The sequence below is a fragment of the Pseudochaenichthys georgianus genome, chromosome 6, assembly GCF_902827115.2.
Source record: "Pseudochaenichthys georgianus chromosome 6, fPseGeo1.2, whole genome shotgun sequence".
NCBI classification, from domain to species: domain Eukaryota; kingdom Metazoa; phylum Chordata; class Actinopteri; order Perciformes; family Channichthyidae; genus Pseudochaenichthys; species Pseudochaenichthys georgianus.
The window spans coordinates 25,536,864-25,553,472 of NC_047508.1; the positions used below are offsets into that span (position 1 = coordinate 25,536,864).

A 16,609-nucleotide genomic window follows, 5' to 3' on the forward strand; every position below is an offset into this window, starting at 1 on the left:
TTAATCAGTTTCCCAGCCACTATAGAAATTAAAGAAACAACCTTAAGTGAGACTTTGAAGCATCAGAACAACACATTCTAACTTAAGTTGCTTACATTCTGTGCAACTTGACTACAGAAGGAACCACGTTTTGTTGTATGTGTTTCTGTGTGAGGAGAGATGAAGGTTATAGAAGTTATGTTTGTATTGAAGCAGAGCGAGAGTATGTCCAGGGCTTGTTAAAGAGAAAGCTCTTTTCATAGGAGCCATACTGGGTAATTAACGATGCACAATATGTGTAATACTGTATCTTCTGTGTAATAATCAATCAAAGAGAGAACTACAAAGAGGCCAGCGATCGTGAGAAGTCACATTCACTCGTGGGCAGGCGTGTTAATGAAACCAAAGTCACATTTTATCATGTGATTAGAATTACATTTATAAAAGGGAGATTTAATCTATTTTGTATGATCCAATAGGCCCCTCGTGATATCTGGGCAAGCAGTTTGAATGACCTGTAAACCCAGCTGGCTCCTCACACACTCTACTTAAATCTGATTCGCTTAATACCGGTGCATTTTCAACATGAAAGAGTTCTGATGTGCATCACAGAATGAATGCAACACAATTACACTCACAGCTGCAAAACGTGAGTGCTGCTCTGTTGTTCCACACACACATACACGCAGCTCTCTCATGGTGAAAACAACTTTGTGAAGGAGCAAAAGAGGTGAATCACCTGGCAGGTTACAGCCTGTCGTTTCTTCGGAAATAAAGGTTAATTTAGCAAAACACATTCCACGTCTTAAGCTCGGCTGGAAAACTATTATCTTCTGCCATCAGTCCACACCAACCAGATTTACACTAACACTGAAGTTTCTGATTCCTGTAAGCCAACCCGATTCCTAATGTGTGTGTAAAAAGCCCCAGGTCCTGGACCACATTGAGGACGAGGCTAGGAATGGCTTTCCTTCATAAAAGAGAGCTGAAAGTCAGTTCAACAGTGACGGGAAAACAAGCTGCACTCAAAGACAGCTCTCCCTCAGTGAGACTTCCCCCTGTAACCTTGAAAAAGCGAGGACTGCAGTGAAATACATTAGCAGTGACAGAGACAGACTGAGCTCTGGAGAGATTGACATACTCTGACAGCATGAGAAACACACAGAAGTATTGTCCGGTTGTGGAGATTAAAAGCTTTGCTCCTGACTTGCTTTCCACCAATTCAAATCTGACAACACCCCCTGGATTAGCCAAGAGTCTTTTTAAATCCCAATTACACACACACAACAGCACGGCAAGACACGGCCACAGCGAGGAGGGAGACACAAAGTCAGAGAAGAAGGGAGAAAGTGTGACAGAGGAAACTTGTGTCTTACCCGCTCTCCACTGTTCCTCCGGAGAGTTCCCACCGGCAGTTTAAGCATCAGCCGGCGGGTCCTCCCGGGCGTCACCACTCCCTGGACCACCATCGTACGCTCCAGAGTGTGTGTGTCCGTGGGTGTGCGAGCATGTGTGCGAGTTTGTGAGGTGGGTGTCCTGGGCATCCCGTCCAGCCTGGCTGCCGGGGTTCACGCGAGCTTGCCGCGTGGGTGTGTACGAGGAAAGAAGTGTGATGTCAGTGTGTGTGTGTGTGTGTGCAGCAGCCCAACACCGGTCCTAAGTGCCTCTCTCTGCTTTTATCCCCCACTTCCCATTCTGCTCCTCTCAGCTACGCTCCACTCTGCAGCTCAGGAGTTGAATGAGTGTGTGTGTGTGTGTGTGTGTGTGTGTGTGTGTGTGTGTGTGTGTGTGTGTGTGTGTGTGTGTGTGTGTGTGTGTGTGTGTGTGTGTGTGTGTGTGTGTGTGTGTGTGTATGTGTGTGTATGTGTGTGAGAGAGAGAGAGGGAGCGCGCTTTGTCTCTCCTCTCTCTTCTCTGGGAGCTCCCCCCTCCCTGCCTCCCACACTCACTTCCTTCAGTTGGGGGTTTAACCAGGTCACTGGATTAATGTGACGTTACGGCTGTTATTAGCATACGTGCTTGTGTCACGTGGTCCATTAATAATTGTGTGTGAGGATATATACCCCCACCATCCACACTCTCTCTCTCTCTCACTCACACACACACACACACACACACACACACACACACACACACACACACACACACACACACACACACACACACACACACACACACACACACACACACACACACACACACACACACACACACACACACACACACACACACGTAGGGAACCTCAAAAGGAATATGGGATGTGTTGCCATCTGGTAGGGAGATTATTTTTGAAATCCCACATCCAGTTGTCTCTCCCTGCACTGTCTGGACTGGCACGCAATAGGGGAAAACACACACACACACACACACACACACACACACACACACACACACACACACACACACACACACACACACACACACACACACACACACACACACACACACACACACATCCTTGCAGTCAAGCCAAACAATGCTCATGCATGCAAGTATTGATCATCCCATAACTTCATTTATCATCTGCATGGAGAAAAGTGTGAAAATTGGTCTGAATCTTTCCCACAATGCTGTAGGCCGTCCACACTACAGCGTCGACAACTCCAATCTGCCCATTCACTTTGAATGGGTGACGTCACGTTGCCTCGCTTTTTCGCCGAACTGAATTGTGGGTAGCAGAGCGGTCCGTCTCCGCCGTCTCCGGCGAACAATGTTCAACTTCTAGACGCCGGAGTAGCCAGCGCCAGCCAATCAGATCCCGTTTCGGAAAATCTGACAGCTCAAGCCGTAGCCAATCAAACCGCGTCTAAACTGGGAGAGATATCCCGCCGTTCATTTCTATATTTAAAAAAAAGTTGGAGGAGAAACTAACTATCGCCGGAGCAAATCACCCGGTTTTGTATGACCAGACCCTCTTCACCTACCGGGATACAAACCGGATGAACCAGGCATGGAGGGAGGTGGCAGAGACAGTGGGTGAAACTGGTAGGTTTTCGCCTGTTTGGGGAGTTTATATATATATTGCTCCCATAAAATCCCCGGGGGTTTTTGCTTTGTATGTCGGGGGCGGGAGATTCATGTGATTGGTTGTTGGTCGCGTTGCTTGAATAAAATCCCCAAGCTCCAGACACGCCCAGCTCCAAGCTTTTTTTGAAGCTGTAGTGTGGACGCTCCGTCAACAGTACTGTGCTATTGGCTGTGAGGCTCCAGCAGAGTTCTTTTATCATGATTACCACAGCCACAGAGGGCTGAGTCAGAGCTCCCTGCTTCCACTATGGTGGTCTTTACATGTCCATTAAAGCTATTGGACTCATGAGTTAAAGCTGCACCTAGTGACTTTACTGTCATATTCTCATCACCACTCAGCGCTGAGCTCTGTGTGCCTCTGCACATCAATACTGAACTGTCAGCTGATTAACTTAAGTGGATCAACACACACGTGCACACATTCATATGCAGGCGTACACAGATGTTCGGTAAGCACACATGCATATACTGTAAATTCATGCTTATAACAGCTGACATCTGATCTGGGCTATGAGGCTACCGAAAGCCTGCAGCATTGTATTATAAGATTTAGCCTGGTTATCACAGTTATGTGGTGATATGATGCTGGGTCACAGGATATACAATCAGATTAAAGCCACCAGTCAAAATGAGCAACCAAAGAAGCCTTTTCCAACCCCCATGTCATTGTTTTGGGTGAGGACCCCAGACGCATTAAGAAACATGATACTATGTGTCGCATAAATACAAAAAAACATCCACATTGTGCTAAAGCTGTGCATAAAGGGAAAAAATCTTCTGCAGTGGCAATCCCCAGTAAGCATTATTTATTCAATACCCTGACCCACATCTGTGTGTGAGTGACTGCGGCCTACATGAGAAATATCAGAGGGCTATTTATAAACTTAGGTTGCAGACATCCAAGTCTTGCAGATGGCTCACAGGAGGAATCAAAGAGGTACCCAAAAGATTCAGGACTCATTTCTCTTTGCCCTGTCCTTGGTACTCTGTGTGATGTGTGTGTTTGATGGTGATTCAGATCACAAAGACAGAGATTAACAGTCAGTGCTGATTCAGGAGACAAAACCCCACTGCTGTAGCTCGTGTGACACCTTGACAGGGAGATGACAGTACCCTCCCTAATTGAACAGTTTAAGCATGGTTCATGTTCGTTTGTTCTTTTCCGCAGCTCGGTTTTTTTCCATTTCAGATTACTGTATTAAATCCAGAGAGGTGATAAAGCCTCGTCTTGACGGGAGGAAAAGAAACACAAACTACAAATCAACATGTTACTAATCTTGATGCCTCCGGCTAGATACACAATGACCCATTTCAGTCAACTAGCATGCACAAGTGAAAGCAAATGGGATTTGCAGTTGGTAATAAAAAGATATGTGAAATACAAAACTGCATACCAAGTAAGGCATAACAATCTGGCTAAAAGATTGGATATGTTGACATGCTTCACTGTACTGCATCAGTTCACACCAGCTGTCCTCGAAAGGAAGTAATAGCTAATAATACATTTTCAACAAATCTGCATAACAAAGGAGAGAGAGGGTGACAGAGAATAGAAGGAACAGGAAGAGAGATATCACTACCTGCTTGTGAGAGACGATAATGAAAGAGGTGCAAACAAAGCGTCTGGACTGTTTGGGTTTTATGTCTTCTGTGTGCTTCTTTGTTCGTTTAGTTGTAATAATAACGAGCAATGGTTCTCAATTGTAGACTCCTGCCATCTTTACGCATTGATTTACCCAGATAACCCAGCCAGTCTCTGCCCACGGCAGTCTGACTCATCCCTATGGTCCTGCTTCTCACTGTGTGTGCGTGTGGGTGTGTTTGTTTGTGTGTGTATGTGTGGGTGTGTTTATGGAAATGCCCTCTAGTTGGACTCTCTCCCCATCCCAGGCGGTTAGGGAGGGGGTTGATTGTTTATGTTCTGCACAAATTACAAAGGGTTGAGTTACAGCGCCATCGCACAGAAAACACTGATAAACTGTGAAGTATCTAAACGATACCACCCTGATAGCTTTATTCAATTCATTCCTCACGGTGTGCTTCTCTCTAAGTGTAGCAGGATTGTCTTTCTCTATTTTATGAGCGAGAGACAAGCAGAAAACGGGGCCTCCTCCCACCCTTCATCAGGCCAGAACCAATCATAATGACTTCTCCACAGGGGAGCATCCACTTCAATTATCCTCCCCTCAGCAGTGTCTCTGTATGAAGCCCTGGGAAACACTTTGACACGCTCAGAGGTAACGGAGAGGCTGAAGGACGTTTCAGAAATGGGGACATGTGTGTGAATCTAGGCCGTATTAATATTTCGAAGAGATTTGGTGGAACACAGGGACAGGTTGTCCTGTCGCTCAGCACAACATCTGCTCGGCCCGCTGTGATGTGACTGTGTGTGTGTGTGTGTGTGTGTGTGTGTGTGTGTGTGTGTGTGTGTGTGTGTGTGTGTGTGTGTGTGTGTGTGTGTGTGTGTGTGTGTGTGTGTGTGTGTGTGTGTGTGTGTGTGTGTGTGTGTGTGTGTGTGTGTGTGTGTGTGTGTGTGTGTGTGCACGTACTGCATATCTGCTTGTGTATCTTTCAATTTGATTAACATTTAAGCTAGTGGCACCAAAGGAATTTAAACTGAACATGTACTCTATCTTTGAATGTACTGTTCATTACCTCGAGAAAGTGCGTAGAGATTGCCTATAGATAAGACAAATAACTGTTTCTGTCTGGGTGCCCACATTCAGACTCAAAAACTGCTATTATACAGTCATTCATGCCTTAATGGAATTAGAATATATCATTGAGAAGGAGCCAATCAGTAGCTTATTATGAGCGATCGGTGGACTTGAATGGGCGCTAGATGTGCAATTTGCCCCGGTGAATAGCGTACCAGGCTTCTGAATTATTCACTGAAGTCTACTGGAAAGCCTCTGTATGTGCTGGGCCATCGACAACTGAATCTGGTCCTTGCATGCAGTAGACAATGAATGCTAAATGATAATAGCTGATTTGTTTATGGCTGTGCATATAAATTGGATTTCTACATATGATTGAAGTTTATGTTAATTGTCTTTCACCTGTTTATTTGGGTGTCTTTACAGTCATTGTCAAGACTAAGAGGCAGATGCTGATAATATACATTTGCACACTAAATTTATATTAATCCAGGACAGAAAAAAGTCCCCACTATCTAGTTCTGTTGGTTGTTTCTCCAAAAATTACACTACCCGGATGTAAAATAAGTTGAACAGTATTTGTGATCTATTTTAAAAATCTACATCTTCACATATGAATGAGAATATATACAATTGTTTTCTGTCTGCTCTATACTGCCTGGTATTCAAGTCCAGGCAAACATTACAGAATACATCTTTTTTAAAAGGACTAGCAGGGTACTGTCGCTAAGAAAAGGCTTTAATATTCCTCCAAAGTGATGTCTTGGTTCTGAGTAGACCTGACACTGTGACTACAGCCTCATACGGATCAATACCACTATCAGATTAATGTAAACGAGATGAAGAGTAGTGGAGAGAGAGGAGAAGCAAGCGAGAGGAAGATGTAGAAGGGAGAGACATAACTAGAGAGGGAGGGAGGGAGACAGGGGGAGGAGATCAGCTTGCTGCAATTGAACAATTGTGTCACTGCTGGGTAGCGGACACACCCATTACATAACAGCATTGTCCCACATGGTACACCCATGTATCCGCCTGTATCTGAAACAACCCATCTACAATAGTCTAGAAGTATCTCAGTATCAGTACGTCACAGTGTTTGTGCTCCTGGCAGACTGAATGCTCTCAGAGACCACAGGCCTTTTGTGGCAGACCGCCTCTCCCGAAGATATGAACCAGTGCTTTATGGCTGCTGGAAAGAGAGCAGGGCAGTGCAGCTGTGATGGAAACAATCCCATCCAGCTGTGATCTTCCTCTGACAGAGGAGACAGGGGGGAGGGAGGAGAAAACAAGGGATGTGGGAGGAAGAGAAGGGATGTTTAGCTCTGCCTCCAGGCCTGCATCATAGGGGAGATGATGGTGTTGGGCAAGAGGATTGGGGGTTGGAGCATTTGTGGGGTGCACGAGGAGGAGATTCAATTAAACTACACAAGGATGGAATGCATTTTTAATCACAGCGCTTCATTTCCTTACGTGATTGTCAGCCTTTGTGCGAGACAGTGAGGCAGCCTCTGAAAGAAGAGCTGCCATCTCTCTCTCTCTCTCTCTCATTCTCGCTATCTCTCTCTCTCTCTGTCCTTTGCAGCTCACACAGCTCAGCGGGCCAGCAACAGAATACACAGAAGCTTTGGCAGGAGCTGATATGACGCCACAAACTGTCATTTTACTGCAGCCAGAAAAACAAATCCAATCACCAGATATTTTATTCATTTCAAACTATGAAATGTCACTATGTATAGGGCAGTGATTCCAATGTTAATGAGACCACAAAGGTCATGGAAATCCAGCACAGATGATTGTCAAAGGGGTGTCTGCTGGTTTCATAATGTTCTTTGTAACAATGGCAGTGCAGTGGTTGTTAACTGTGTCGAAAGGTTTTCTCACTATATTTCTGAATTCTAAGCTGGTAGGCTCGACTTTGTAACCATGTTGTGTGCAGTCATGTGTTTTAAATCTATGATAGTGGTCTCAAACGCAGAAGAGATGAACGTGTTGACCTGAAAAATCAAGTCTACAAATGACATCGCTTCCACTAAGGCTTTCTGCAAGCAATCAAGGCAACAAACTAGTGACCTCCTTTTCTTGTAGTAAGAGAGGTTGTAAGGGAAGTTTCTTTGCCTCGGACCCTCTCGGCTACCCTGAATCATTCATATGTGCTGCTATGTTAGGAAAATAGCTGTGCACTCTTAAATATAGCTGCACACTCAGCTCCTGCTTCAAGCCAATGAGCATCATAGATAGGGCTCTGGAGGTCGAGGACGCACTGTCATCACTTTAATGACCCTTAATATTCCTCTAATGACTACTGTCTTTGCTCACTGCTTGGTTCATTTGACACATACCGTACATCAAAAGTTTTTTGAGAACATTCATGCACACAAAAGGCTTTTTCAGTAATATAGGATGCCTGATCCATGACACACGTCTGCTGCTGGTAAGCCTTCCCATAAAAGTATTTAATTCACCCTGCCTGAATTTGATGGTTCACTGAAATAGGCCCCCTTTTGAGCTCATGTCTGCATGTCTTAGACATCTGTGTGTGTGGGTACATGTGCGGTTGCATGTACGCTGCATTACCATATGCACGCTCAGTAAACAAGCAGGCTGGAAAGGGTGCAGGCGATTTGAATATTTCTCATTTGAGTATGCAAAGTGGCCAGATAACCCTCTGTTTTCCAGCCTCTTCCAGCAATTAGAGAAATAAATAAATAAGCAGACTAATTAGGATGCTGAGAAGAAATGTAGAGGAAGGAAGCATTTTCAAGACCCCCGTATTTTCATCCCACACGCAGTGCATGCATAATCTAAATCATGTTCTAGCCATAAACACTAATCTTTATTGCTTCCGTCATAAATCATCTATTGGCAATATGAAAATGAACAAATCTCCAAAATAGGTCGATGGAATCAAGAAACATATATATCTGCATATGTCAGTGACATCAATGCCCTGCAGCAGTGGAGCTAGTGCTGATATTGGAAACACAGTATATATCAGGAAAGTACAGATTACTGTTTCCTCGAGCAGATGCCTTTGCCTGTAAACAATGTTAAAGGGAAACAGCAGCTTAACGAACAAACTCATTACAGCAGCAGGCAAATCAAAGCAACCAGGGATTCTGACGGCGTATTTACAATGTGTGTCTGAAGAGGTAGACTGTGGTTGTATCTGAATGTGTGCGAGTGCACGTTTGTGTATTTCAACATGAGGGATGCGGTGTACAGCAGTTTTCATTCCCACTGCCTGAATGTTTTGTAAACCACAAAGGCCTGAGTAATCTACCTCTCACCAAGCGTCATGGGCTATAGACACCTGACGATCACATCCATCAGACTTTCCTTACCGTTCTCATTCCTCTTTCATTCCCCATTTCCTTATTCTCCATCTTCACTTGCCTTACTTGGATATTTCAACCCTTCCTTATCAAAAGATGTATGGCTACATTAGGATAAATATGAGAGCTGTAGACCGCAGAGAGCATAAATAAGCCCAGTATACTTTGGAGTTGGTTGGGTGAAAGCTCCTCACATACTGAGTTAACATTATTCACTGGGCTAACCCTGTGTTCACTCAAGTATTGGCCATAGAGTCAACTGTCGTCATTCAGTTTATTAACTAAATCTCGGTGCAAAGTTTGATGTTAAATCAGCATGTTTTTGCCAATTAATGGGCGAGCATCTGGGAAGAGACAAGCGCATATGTTGGCCTCTGGTCTCCACCTGCTATTATGCAGCGGAGAGGTCACCCAAATGAACACAGAGAGAAGAGAGAGGAATTGTGACTCAAGAAATATTCAGTTAAATGAAGTTTGTGACAGATAAGACAACTAAAATCAAAACTAAATACAGTAAAAAAAACTTACAAAGACATCCATAAGCATGTGCTCCAGGGTCACCTCCAAGTCCTCGAGTCGTGTTGAAAGAGTCATCGTTCAGCTCCCCCACAGAAAGGTCTTCGCCACACTGAAAGACTCAATCAGGATCAAGGCTCCAGCTTTACAGCCCTTTCTATTGTACGTGTAATCAAAAGATACTGACAGATGACTTAAATGAGCTCGTTAGGTCATGTCAGCCATGTAACATCTCAATTCTCCAGATGATTGCACCATGACAGCTTTTAACAGTCCAGCCTAATTTGTCCACAGTCCCCTCTCATTCTCCATCGGAGAGCTTCCCAAGCGACCAGTTGTAGTCCAAATCTGATACACAAACACGTCTATCTCCACTAGACTTGGCTCAGAAAACCGCCTGGATTCCGGTTAGTGCTCCAAACGCTTCCAAAAAGAGTGGGGAGACCCTTCAAAGAGCTTCCGTCGTTCCTTTGAGAAACCTTTAGCGGGTGATGAGGATTTGTGACAGACTGCAGCCCTGTAGTCCATTCCTCAGATCTCAGTTATGATCCATGGGTGAGATAAAGACACTGACAACCCCCTGGCAGAGGGTGGGTCTCACTGTTGTAGAGATGCACGAAGAGGAGAAAGAAGCATAAGCTAATGGTCAGATAATCGACTCCTATGTGATGAAGTCCTATATCTGTTTCATTTTTTTTTTAAATATCTGTCTATCTCACATTCTCTAAGTTTTTTGAACAGTACATCTCCTCCCTCTTTTTCCACTTTCTCTCTCTCTCCCTGTTTTTCTCCGTGCCCTTTCAGGTCTCTGTCCACAGTGGACGTCTTTGTGTGGAGGGGGAGCCTGGGGCAGTCTATGCCCAGTTCTGGGTGCTCTTGGCTGGGGTCATCCTCTCTCACACTGGGTTTCTCATCAATGGGCCTTTGTAGAGGTCTCATTAAGAGCTGGCCCTGGATGCTGAGGCTCCAATAGACAACTGCGATATGGCCCCGATCTATGACTGGAAGCTTATGTAACAGTGACGGGGAGGGGAGGGGGGATTGGGTGAGGGTTGCAGAGGACAGGGCATGTGGGGTAGAGGGTTGATAGGGAAGGAGAGGGTGGGAGGGGAAGATAAGGGAGCGAGGCAGAGAGGAAATCACTCAGTTTCTTGTTGCAAGGCAAGTAGAAGAAAATGAGGGAAGAATGGGGACCGAGGATGTTGGTGGGCCGCTCCATGGAGAGAGGAGCTGTTTTTGTTTTTCTGGCAAATGCTGCTGGAATGTACCCTCCATTCTTTCTGTGTGTTAACCAGATTCACAGAGAGCAAGAAACAGAGAGACTGAGTCAGACAGCGGGGGGGTTGGGGGGGAGTGAGTTTAGCTGGAATTCACCAAAAAACAGGATATGACTAAAAACAGTAACAAGCTGCAAGGAGAGTCACATACACTACATTTACATAAGGGTTGGGGGAAATAGAAATGTCCCTTCTAACATTATTTCATTAGGAGACACAATGACTTATGAGATGATTCTATTCAGAACAAGTTTAAAAAGACAGACACACATAGATATAAATTATATCAATAGAGTCACGATGCATATGTTGCAATACCCATGCTACAGTAGGAGGGGCTGAGTGAGTCAATCGCTATGCGCAGCAGAATATATAAATCATCTGACAGAGCGGATTTCTATATTCGCTCCCCAGCGGTATTCTGATGCAACTATTTTATCGTTTGCTATATGGTTGTATTAGACTGACTGATAAAAACTTTAAAAAATCCCAAACTTGGTCACCAAACAGAGCATACTTGAGCAGCCAGTAATATACATGCCTGCCAGAATAAAGTATCAATATGGAAATTAGGGCTGTCCCGAATACCTTTTTTCGGGCTCCGGATATTCGGTAGTAATCAGCAGCGAATATTCGAATATTCGGTGCGGAGAGATTTGTATTTTTTTTTAATACATTTTTTTTTCACATTTTTTTTTTTTTCCCAAAAGGTTTCATAACACGCTCCGAATCCGAGACACCTGACAACACGCTGTTAAGCAGAAGCGCAGAAAGAGCATACTATTACGATTTATATGTATTTATTGTCTCAGTACTCGCAAACATTAAAACTAAATGTGTCCTCTGCATTTAACCCAGCGCAGCACCCGGGGACCAAATCTGGTTCCACATTCCGTCTATAACATTTTACAACCTGAACAGTCAAACAAAGATACAAAACACATATTTCAGCTGCCAGCTTCATGTTGCTGGCATTGTCGTGGACAGCGGCTACTCGCTTATAATTCGGAATGGCAAAGGCGTCCGCCACTTCTCCAAGCTGTTCTGCAATATTTACTCCCGTATGGTTTACTTCCATTACTTTGGTTTCCAAAACAAAGTTACAGAGTTTCCACTCGCGAGTTATGAAATGACAGGTGACAGCCATATACGCCTCCATACGCACCGAGGTGGTCCAAATGTCCGTTGTAAAACTTACGGCAGTTGAGTTTTCAATCTGAGTTACAATTTGGTCTCGGTGATCGCTGTACTTCAGAGACATGGCATCTAAAATACTGGAGCGTTTGGGGACAGTGTAGCCGGGCTCCATCTTCTTCATTAATTTTCTGAAGCCTTCGCCTTCGACTATGTAAATGGGTCTCATATCCATAGCGATGAAATGTACTATGGCATCTGTTATCTCTATCTTTCTTTTCTCCGTTATCGTTTTTTTTAACTGTAGGGTCTGCTGTATTGTTGAGGATGTTGATGGCTGGGATGCGTGGGGATGCACCTATGGCCACAATGTATTATTAGGCTGAGCTACTCAACTTTATGCCAATAATTGCCTTAGCCCCAGATGTTCCCACATTACTCCTATTATTTTCACTATGCTGATAAAATTAAAAAACTAATATAAAAAAACAATTCGGTTGCTTGCTTGCAACTATTTTCCAAGCAAAGTAAGTGCACGTTTTTATCATGTTTAACGTTACTGTTTAAACGGCGGATAAAGCAGCTTCATCATGGCAACTTCACAACAGCTAAGCTAAGCTAGGCTACTACTTACTAGGGTTGCCAGAAACTGACCATGATCAAAATCGATTATTCGGCAGCCCTGGCGAATAATAATGTTTTCTTTACTGGAACATGTTTAACAGTACAAACAATAAACAAGCATGTCATCACAACGACGTGGCCTTGAAGTGAAGTTGGTAATGGCCGGCTGTGCTGCGTCTTTCTCTGTAACCTCTTTGGCTTCGCACTCAAATGCGAACGCATTGTTGAGGTTGAGCTGTGATAGACCAACGTCTTTTCGCAGAGCTTGCATTTAACTTCCTTTGGACTTGTAAGTTCGAAGTAGTTCCACGAGGAGGAACTCTTTTTACCTGCCGCTTTGTTCATCTTTAGTCGCACGTGTGAGGGAGAGGGGGGGTGGGGGCGGGGTCGGTGTGTAGCGTGCTGCTGCAGCAGCAGTCTGCTCTGCACGCAGGCTTCCTCCAAGTTTACAGTAAAACAAACTGGTGGTGTGACCAATGACAATTATTAATACTATTACTATTATTAGCATTAGTCTATATTTTGGTTGAACCTAAGCCAGAAAAAAAAAAAACATAAATAATAATAAATAAAATCGATTTTTAAAAATAATATTCGATTATGGAGACTGTAGCGAATATTCGAATAATCGCTGGCATCCCTACTACTTACAGCATCCAGGTGACTTTTCAGAGTTGTTGTGCCACCATGGTAGGCCAGTTTCTTATCACATATTTGGCACACTGCCTTCTTTTTACCGTCGTCCAATTTAAAATGGTCCCACACAGCTGAAGTCTTCGGCATTTTATGGGTGAAACGAGGTGAAGCGAGGTGAAGCGTGCCGTTTGCGTTCGTGACTGTGAACAGTGAACGCAACAGTGTCAGGAGCACAGGCTGAGATTGTATATATTTCCGCATTTTAACAGTGCAATTCAAAAGTATAAATATAGTATAAGAATATGGCAATTCGCCTTTATTAATAGCATACATTTAGAAAAATATATTAATTTGTTTGAAAAAATATTTTATTTTTAAAAATATTTTTTTGTTTGGGAAAAAAAAAAAAAAACGAATATCCGAATAATGAAATTGAAACCCGAATAGTTGGCCAACGAACGAATATTCGAATAGTCGAATATTCGGGTACAGCCCTAATGGAAATGTGTGAAATATGTGGAAAAGAGTCAAGCAGTGAGAAGCAAGAGACAAGGTAGAGACTGAATGACGCAAAGACATTCATAACATACATTCTCTTTACACAGATACAGTGAGGATCATTATTCAAAAAATACCAAAAATCAAGTCATATTACCCAAGTCTAATGTTGTGCACCAAAGTAACAATGTTACTCGGCGTAATGCAAGTTACTCCAGGAAACCTGACCATGCAATGATAGAAGGGCTGATGCTGATATCGTCAGACACATTAGAGGAAAGGCAAGAGACGGTGGTTGTGTGTAACCAATTCACCTTTTTCCAATTGGTCTCTTCTCGCTTCACTTCTCTCTCTATCTCTCAGACACATCCGTCTCTATCTCACCCCTGTCTCTCTCCTGCCCTCTTCTTTCTACAGAGCCAATGAACTTTGCACTCTGACCTCTCTTGGGTGTGAGCTCGGCTGGATCAGCACTCATCAGTCCTCACATCAACTCTACACACACACACACACACACACACACACACACACACACACACACACACACACACACACACACACACACACACACACACACACACACACACACACACACACACACACACACACACACACACACACACACACACACACACACACACACACACACACACACACACAGTTAAATTAGAGTGCACATATCCATCAGTCCTTTGTTGCCCTCAGGAGGCCTCCCTGTCTTCCTGAAGTTGCTCCTAATGCTGCCCGCTGTGAATGTATCACCCCACATTAATAACTCAGAAATATCCCTCTAATTCTCATCTGCATGCCGCTCATGCATTATAAATACCCTCCTGCATGGAGGAGATGGACATAATATGGCCACTAAGACTTGTGAAGCAGGTGGCACGTGGAGTCTGAATGCAGGGAAGAGCGTCGAGAGCGGCAGGTAGCCTATCGTGACTGATATTCGTCATTAGAGGAGCTTAGCCCCCAACAGAGAGGCGGCACAGGACAGCGTGTCCCAGTGTGACTCCTTGGCACGGCTAGGGTTAAAACCCAGATTTCTGTGTGTAATCCAGTATGTGTGTGTGTGCGTGCGTACATGTGTGTGTGTGTGTGTGTGTGTGTGTGTGTGTGTGTGTGTGTGTGTGTGTGGCAAGTGAAGGTAGTGGAATAAATCAACAAGTCCTCCAACTCATACGACCAAATGGGTCGATTGTTCAAGCCCTTATTACGACCAAATATGTCGTTTGTTCAAGCGCGTAATACGACCTATAATTACGTTTTAAAATTGTCGGCCTCGAGTGCTCCCGTTGAATGCAAACGTTACAGAGGGTCGTTTATTCACAAATAACCCTCTCTGTAAAATCCTAAATTGTAGGATAGTTTGGCCATTAAAACGCTTTTTAATTAGATTTCTAGCGAGAAGTATATATTGTACTTTTAGAATCCACGTCCAGTCGATATGTAGGATCTATAGTTTGATAGATATTACGAAGATGATTTGAGGTTTCGTCAGGAGAACGTGTATATGCGGCAAGCTTCCATGTAAAGTTACGGGTTGAAAACAGTATTTCCGGTCTCGACGTTTTCATAATAAAACCAATGATCAAATGATTTAACAGTGATATCTGCACTACTCATCCACTAAAAAAACATCAGTTTATCCTAGTTAATTATACGACATTAATTGGTTTAAATTGTGTACAATGCTTTTGTGTTTTTCCCATAGGTTTTTCTCTTTCGATTCTGAGAGACACATTTCTTTTTTCAGAGGTTTTGATAGGCTAAAATCAGGCCGCAATGCACGTCGGGATATGGTGTTTATGTGATATGAAATCGGAAAACATTTAAAAAAAATAAAATAATACTTTATTCCGAGTGTTCTTGCTTTTCTCTTTGAAAGTCATTGTAATACACGGTTCGGCTGCATTAAACATTACATATCTGCCGTAGATATTTATTTATAGAGCCTTGATCAGAAGACCTTTTGACAAACTGGAAGAGATGCCGCCAAAACTGAATACGTGACGTGGACCATAAATATATCAACAATTAAACAACATCTTCCATTTCTTTTCACACAATACGTCTCCTTGCAGTATCAACACTAATTCGGCTGACTTTTATATTTGATCCAATTAGTAGATAGTCTGTATTTACACCATAACGGTGCACAGCTGATAGAAAGGGACTTTTTTGTAGTTTTTAAACATATTACTGATTTTCTGAACTATCTTTCCAACTCCTCATGCAGTTGACTGTTACAGGTCTATACAAGTTCATGGTACAATGCATAAGCTTCACGTCGAGAGACTGAAACTGTATTTTCCTTTAACGTTCTGTTTTAATTTCACAATAAAGTGAATAGTCATATTATGTTTGATATTATTATGTTTTATTAACTAGACCACTGGTCTAAACCGCACCTCCTAGTGGTTAAAGCACGTTATTGAATTTAGTTGTTGAATAAGTTATATTTGATGAAAACATTTAAATATTAAGAGTAGCCTACATACAAAATAGGGGACAATTATAGAAATATAGAATAGAAAATATCAAGAAGATGCTGTAGTGATCTCTACAATAAAACAGTTTAGTGCAGGACGTCGAAAGATATTAACAGGAGGATGTGCAAAACAGACAAACTGATAAGGCTGAATTTTACTCAGGTGTAACTAAAGTCTGATTTAAGGGTTGTTTATATTTCACATCATTAATCAGAATCTGCAAAGTAACACAAATAAATGTAGTAGAGTAAAAATACCAGGTTAATCTCTGAATTGTAGTGGAGTAGAACAAAGTAGTACATGCTGCTGTAACAAAAATATTTCCCAACTTGGGATCAATAAAGTATCTTATCTTAAGATGATCGATGGCTACTGCCATATTTGCTAAATCTGCATCTGAACCTTGACAAGTGCATGTTTCAGGCTTATCAATTAACA

At 43.1% G+C, this 16,609-nt stretch overlaps 1 protein-coding gene and 1 long non-coding RNA gene across 6 annotated transcripts in view; one reads left to right on the forward strand and one right to left on the reverse strand.

Moving 5' to 3' along the window:
* Positions 1–16,609, forward strand: part of LOC139434055 (uncharacterized) — an 82,902-nt gene that overhangs the window by 60,612 nt on the left and 5,681 nt on the right. The gene's annotated exons all lie outside the window — the stretch shown is intronic.
* Positions 1–16,609, reverse strand: part of frmd4a (FERM domain containing 4A) — a 97,479-nt gene that overhangs the window by 59,827 nt on the left and 21,043 nt on the right. For 3 of the 5 annotated variants that reach the window (XM_034084552.2, XM_034084550.2, XM_034084553.2), the window contains exon 1: positions 1,356–1,832. The exons of 1 other annotated variant lie outside the window; for it this stretch is intronic. In XM_034084552.2, the coding sequence (XP_033940443.1) occupies positions 1,356–1,523 (168 nt within the window). In that variant the 5' untranslated portion in view covers positions 1,524–1,832. Of the gene's footprint in view, positions 1–1,355; positions 1,833–9,522; positions 10,194–16,609 lie in introns of those variants that run through there. One more of the 5 variants, XM_034084554.2, reaches the window with a different exon arrangement.